Below are 7141 nucleotides of genomic sequence, written 5' to 3'. Positions count from 1 at the left end.
ATATTTTCCAGAGAATCCAGGTGGACACACACATCTGGACCCTGACACTGGTCCTGTATTGGACAGTATATATGCGTGTAAATTATTGTGTGCAAAATAAATAGAGACATGAAGTGTGGGAAAAGAGCACTCGAGAGGGTTGCAGAGTTTCTGCGGACTGGCAATAAATATTTAGCACGTTTTAGTTAAGGCAGCACAACTTCAAACTTATTGCTGAATGTCTGACATGCTTAAAAGTTGATGTAAGAATTCATTACTTTTGTGAGAAATATGATAATGTCAGTACTGAGTAGAGGACAAGGTAAGAAGCAGGTCAGATATGCAGAGACTGCAGCCAATTTAGACAGAGAGAGGAAAGCAGGAGAGCCAGGAGTCTCACCTCACAACGTCCACCATTCAAACACAAACCCTGACAGCTGCTGTTTCCCTGCGGAGAGAACCAGGAACACCACTTAATTGTTACACAAAAACAGAATATCTGTGATATCTATGAAACTGGTAAACAAAATACAGACTGACATTAGCACAAAGCAGCAGTGGAGAACTCCAAAACCTTCACACTGTTTTTGTTGCATTTTTAGCGCATTGCAGGGATTCAGGCCTGCTGTTCAAAGGCTCTTCATGTTTTACTGTCTGTCACAGGATTATCACTTCTCTCCTTATATACTGTATAAATTTCTTTTCCTTCCTTTTGTTCCCTTTTTCATCCTTGTTTACTTACTGATGTCACAGTTAGGTCCCGTCCATCCAGGAAGGCAGTCACACAGGTAACTTCCAATCAGGTTGCGACAAGAAGCGGGCGTGGCTGCATATATTCAAACTCACATTCATTGTTGTCTAAAGAAAAACCCAAAGAACATTTAATTTAAATTGAGATAAAATGAGCCAAAGCTGTTCTTGCATCCTTCATTTTGCCCTTCACCAGTTTACAGCTGTTAATGTTTTTCTATTGAATAATTGATGAAAGAAGTAATAAAATGATTCACTTTGTTATTATAAAATACATGTGGAAGCATTAAGCGGCAACCTGAGGGGGTTAAAAATGGAGCTCCTATGGGAGTGCCAAAAACCACAGTTCCACTAATGGGCCACTTCAGTCTGATTCAGAGGTGAGTCAATCGCCACCATAGACAGTACAAAACATGGATGCCGCCACTGTGATGCTGGTGATGATCTGAAGCCACAAGATGAGCGTTTTTGCTGTCCACCATCTTGCCATTTTGAAATCAGATGTGACGAGTGAGGGGTGGATCTGGCTGTGAACAAGCATGCTTCCAATAACAAGTTGGCTAATCCTCCTTTTCTGACACTTAAAATAACCAAAATTTATAAAACAGACTTAATGTTTTATTCAATATGACTTGAAACTAGAGCCTGAGACCATAAACTCATCAAGAAAGTGTTTTCTGAAGTCAGACTTCTACAGGACCTGAAGTCTTTCTGCAAACACAGCTATGTTATAATGCCCCTGGTGGCTTGTTACAAAGAATGCAGTTTTAAGGCACCTCTGCAGTAGCTTCACTTTCCAGACCCAAAAGCTACATCCAGGGTTTCGAGTGAAACCACTGTGAGCCCATTCACCACATCCTATCATGTGACCTATTGAGGTCACCTGAAGTAGGGTGTGAGTTGGGGTTGAGGTGACCGGGAAGGATTCTCAAGACTCTGTTGTAGGTGGTTGACAGCTGGAGTTGTAAGCCACCACCTTTGTTCACTGATGGTTGTTCACAGTGGACATAGACTCTCTCCTTACTCCACCCCTGGAATTGTCAATAGAGTGTCCTTTATTCTTTATGTGCTGAAGTTGAAACCTGTGCTGTTGAGGTGGCTCTTCTTGGGGTGGCGTTTGTGGAGTGCTCAGACTTGTACATTGGAGGAACAAATGTACAGGTCTGTGCCTCGTCATTGCACTGCACAGCATACACTATGTTGCTTAGCTTGTGTTTAGGAGTTTTGTCCTTGGGATGAACCAGTTTTTGTCTGAGAGTGCGGCTGCGTCTGAACTACCCTGAAATATCATGCTTGGAAATAAATTCTCCTGAGTTTCTCTGACAAGCCCACAACACAAGGGATCACAACCAGCTGAGCTAAAGTCTCATGATGAGATGAGGAAAACAGACATTTAAATACATTTGTACAGTATCAACTGACAGGCTCATGTCTGATTTATAATAGCCTAAATTTTGATTGATCGTTTTGGGAAAACTCATTTTCTTCACTGTCTTTTTGGGTGACAGAGGACGCCCTGTCTTTTGTATCAAAGTGAAGCACTCAGACAATCAGACTAAGTTACTAATACCAATCATTTTTGGAGACCATGCAGAGAGGTCTCTCAGTTGGTCCCTTTTTTTTTTTTTGCCCTCAAAGTATTAATAAATACAAAATGTGAGCATAATCTTGTTGGAGAACTTCCAAACAGCGCCAGACTAAACTCAATGTCTTGGTAAAATGAGATAAAAACATCACCTAAATCCCTTCATCTAAGAACACAGAAAAACTGCCAAACCGGCGCTGGGTGGCTTGGTGGTGGGGCCGGCGACCACGTGCACCGCGCCGCGTTGCGGTGCGGGCGGCGCGGGTTCGCGTCCCGTCCCGTCGCCGATTTGCCCACGTGTCTTCCCCCGTGTCTTTCCCCCCATTTCCTGTCACTCTCCACTGTAGACAAAAGGCCGCTGTGGCCAAAAATTGCAAAAAAAAAAAACAAACAGCAAAACAAAAAACTGCCAAATCAAATCCTCTATGTCTCCCACTGAGCTCAGATGATCTTTAGTCACCATTTAAACCAATTCAGTTTTGCACTGGCTGCTTAAATCAAACCTAGAAATGGAGAGCTGCTGGCAGAAGCTATAGTGAAGGGATGCATGTCAACAAAGAGACACAGCGCATGGCTTTGTCAAATATCACGCACAGCATATCTTGAGTCAAACCTCGCAGCAATCATATTTGTTTATGCACAGAACCCCCACCTGCAAACACTGCTTTAAGCTTATCTGTGCCTATTCTGACCCTCTGCTGTACTGGGAATGTTAAAGGCCAGGAGCCCTCGAGCACTTGGCTCAGACAGGAGAGAAGGAGGATTAGTAAGAAATGCTCAATGAATAAAGAGGAAGTAGTGAGTCAGTTATAGGTAATCTAAACCGTTTACCGTCAGCCAGAAGCCTATTAGGATTTAGCACTGGTGGTGTGTGGGTGGGTGGGTGTGTGAGCATTTTTTGGGGGGGGGCGGGGGGGTAATCAGTGCTAAGAGCCTGAGGATTCATCCTGCTGTGGGAGAAATCAGCTATAAAGGAGTGAAACTGATCAGAACATGTAATTGACTTTTACTGTTTCAGGTGCTACTGATTCTCTGCCTATTGGCTTGAGCTATAAGAGTTTTATCTCATGTCTTCAAATACTGTGTGTGTGTGTGTGTGAGTGTGTGGTGTGTGTGTGTGTGTGTGTGTGTGTGTGTGTGTGTGGTGTGTGTGTGTGTGTGTTGTGTGTGTGTGTGTGTGTGTGTGTGTGAGATACTGTGAGCTCTTCGCCTGTGATGTGGAACTATGGAGGATCATCAAGTGTCAGAGTGACATATCGCTATAACACAGAGGAGTAGGAGAGCCCTGTCATCCTGAAATATGTCTCAGTTTTTACTTCATCGCCCCAAAGCCTCAGTATATGTGTATACACTGTGTGTGTGTGTGTGTGTGTGTCTGACCTGAGTCTGTACAATAATCCCTCTGCTGTAACACAACAACCCTCTGGGAGCATGCCTGTCAATATGAGCAAATGCAGCCCAAAAAGATGTGACGGTGCATTTAGGGAGTGCTGATTCTCAGGGAGCATGTGTTGATGGAAAATTAACATGCTGCTGGCTTTTCTGCCTCTTTAATTTGTGCTTTAAATTCATATTTTGCTTCAAGTGGAACACATAATCTTTCCCTGCTTTTGAAACCAGCTCTGTATCAGATTGAATTTGTTCTTAGATGATCTTTGTTAAAACTCCTATGAATAGTTTCCTTTGAAGATTAACATCAGATTCTCTAATCAGTTGTCTTGTTAATGCTAAGAATGAAATTTCTCCCATAAATCTCTGGACCTTAAAGAATAATAATACATTTTTTACACATGCATTGAAGCCCCAAACAATGTAGGAACAACTGGGCAGCTGGATAAGATGTTAAACAGACCTTATCATTAAACGAATTTACAGTGATGTGCAAAGTCTTGAGCCACAACCTCATTTCTTTATATTTTGCATCCAGAACCCGCCAGACTTTCTAGTAATTTTTAAAGTGGTCTTAACCAATAGTTCTCCTGGTGTTCGTAACATATTTTTTTCTTCGTACATTGTCTGTTTTTCACTTATTTTTAGTCCAGTTCTTGTACCTGACCATTTTAAGAAAAAGAAAACAGGGAGAAAAGGCTGCAGTATACCAACTACACAAGAAAGTACAACAGTGAGTGTCTGCAGCCATCTGTAGAGCACGGTGGAGGCTTTGTCATGGTTTGGGGTGCATTTCATCCAGTGGTGTTGGGGATTACCAAAATTGATGGAATTATAACTGCAGAAAAATACAGTCAGGTTTTGATCCATCATGCAGTACCATCTGTCAGCTAAAGTCCTGGGTCACTGGCGAGTGTGTTGTGTCCTTTTTTCCTTGAGGTTCTGTTTTGTTTGTTTGTTTGGTTTCACTTCCCCGGTGTTTCCCTGTGTGTTGTGTTCAGGTTTCCATTTAGTCATGATTAGATTCCCTCTGTGTGCCAGCCTTCCTATATGTGAAGTCTGTATTGTGTTGTGTTTGGTCTCTTCCTGTTTTATTTTGACAGTCCCTTGTCCCATGTGCTTTGTGTTTAATTTGCTTCCTTTGTCTCATTAGTGTATCTGTTCAACCGTTCTTCCCCGGATGTTTACACTTCCCTCATTATCTCTCTCTTTATATATTGTTTGTGTTTTCTTATTTCCTTTGTTGCCTCATCATCTAGTTTTCTGTGAGCTGTGTGCACCTTTGTTTAGAGTTTCCCTTTCAAGATCCAAGGTTGTGTGCTTCGGGTTTATTCCTGCCTTGGAAAATTGGATTTTGTATTCGTGGTTTTGGGACTTTATTAAAGACTCTGCACTGAAGCTGCTTTGAGTTCTGTTCCCTCTCTCGCATCCTGCATTTGGGTCCCTACCCTGCCTGCCACACAGCTGACACATAACACCATCTGGACTGGATAACTTTTCCTGAAAACTACCTAAAAAAAAATTACAAGAAAGCTGCCTAAGAGAGTTTGGGCTCCATTAAAGAAGTGTTCATACCCTACACTGACTTTCAAGCACATTAGAATTACACAAACTATTTTTGCCTTATATGCAATATTTCTATTTATGTTTGTGCATGCGTGGAAATCATGTGCAAACCAATTTCCCATTTTCATAGCAAAATACAAGAAATAAAGGGTGGCTCAAGACTTACCACAGTACTGTATATTTTGTTTAATTTAATATTTTTCTAAAACTAATATGTACTTTTCTTTCAAAGTATTTCTTTAAGCTATTAAGAGGAATTTTGTTCATACTTGACAGTTTTTTGAATAAATAATAAAATTTCTAATATATTTATACATTTGGCATATAACAATATAGCAAATGCATTCAACATTACATAAAAAGGAATCATTTGATACTAAAACCAAGGAAATTTATTCTGTCATTTTGGCTCAGATTACCCATAATCAATCAGCTGAAAGCTCCAGAACAGTTGAAATAATTTTGTTATTTGTAAGTATAAAATTCAGAAACAGTTTGCTTTTATAAAGGTGTTGCTGGTGCACAAATGCTTTGGTGTGGTTGCCTTACATACAAAGTTTGATTCTGGGAGGCGACACAAAGTCAGATGAATAGGAAAGGTTTTGCCAGGAAAGTCATCCAGCATGAAATCTGTGCCAAATCAAAGTTGCAGATCAATCTGCTGGGAAATAAGGGAGCAGCTGAAAGTACCTATAGGTGCATAAATGCTAAAAATGGGTCATTTTAGCCCATTCGTAGGTGGTTGCTAGGCAACAAGATGCCTTCATGACATCTAGCAGGGATAAGAACCTTCAGGGACCTAAGATGTACGTATGTATGTGCCAAGTTTGGTTGCTTAAGTCCTGATCGCGTAGGGGGAGTTTGCAGACAGACAGCCAAAGATTTGGTGCAGTGAGATACAGAAGAGCAGGTATACAAGGCTATGAGATCCTTTACAAGCACATATATATATATATTATATATATATATATATATATATATATATATAACATATATATATACACACATATATATATATATATACACACTAATATATATATTTATATCTCTCTCTCTCTCTCTCTCTTCTCTCTCTCTCTCTCTCTCTCTCTCTCTCTCTCTCTCTCCATATCCCCCTCTCTCTCTCCTCTCCTCCCCCTCTCTCTCTCTCTATCTCTCCCCTCTCTCTCTCTCTCTATCTCCCCTCTCTCTATATATCACAATAATATATATATATACACATATATCTCTATATATATATACCTATATATATTATATATACACATTACACATATATATATATATATATATACACATATATATATATATATACACATATATATATATAGATACACATATATATATATATATTACACATATATATATATATATAACATAATATCAATATATATATATATATATATATATATACCATATTATATATATATATATACACTATATATATCTATATACATATATATATATATATATACATATCACATATATATATATATATATATATATATATATATATATAATATTATATATTATATACCGTATTTTCCGGACTATAGAGCGCACATACTATAAGCCGCACTACAAATTTTTGGAAAAAACTGGAAACGTACATATATAAGCCGCACCGGGCTATAAGCCGCTGGTATCTCTCCGCCGCTCTCGGTTTTCCACAATTACTCGGCACTCAGCAGAGGGGGACAGACAACCCCAAATTTGAGTTATAACAAGTCAATTCACATTGATTCGTTCACGCCGAGCTTACGTGCAGCGGCTCTATTTCCCTCCTGTAGTGCCAGGTCGATAGCCCTCAACTTAAAAGCGGCATCATAGGAAGTTCTTTTTTGTGGTTTCCATGATGAGGGAGTTTGAAAAAAA

General features: G+C 39.7%; 1 protein-coding gene across 1 annotated transcript in view; it reads right to left on the bottom strand.

Moving 5' to 3' along the window:
- Window positions 1-380: 380 nt before the first annotated feature.
- Window positions 381-7141, bottom strand: part of LOC115790474 (protein jagged-1b-like) — a 64579-nt gene continuing 57818 nt past the window's right edge. The window contains 1 exon segment of the mRNA XM_030744281.1: window positions 381-427. Coding sequence (XP_030600141.1) covers window positions 381-427 — 47 coding nt within the window.

Source organism: Archocentrus centrarchus, chromosome 13 (assembly GCF_007364275.1).
Source record: "Archocentrus centrarchus isolate MPI-CPG fArcCen1 chromosome 13, fArcCen1, whole genome shotgun sequence".
In the NCBI taxonomy this organism is placed as follows: domain Eukaryota; kingdom Metazoa; phylum Chordata; class Actinopteri; order Cichliformes; family Cichlidae; genus Archocentrus; species Archocentrus centrarchus.
This window is presented reverse-complemented; position numbering and strand designations above follow the sequence as displayed.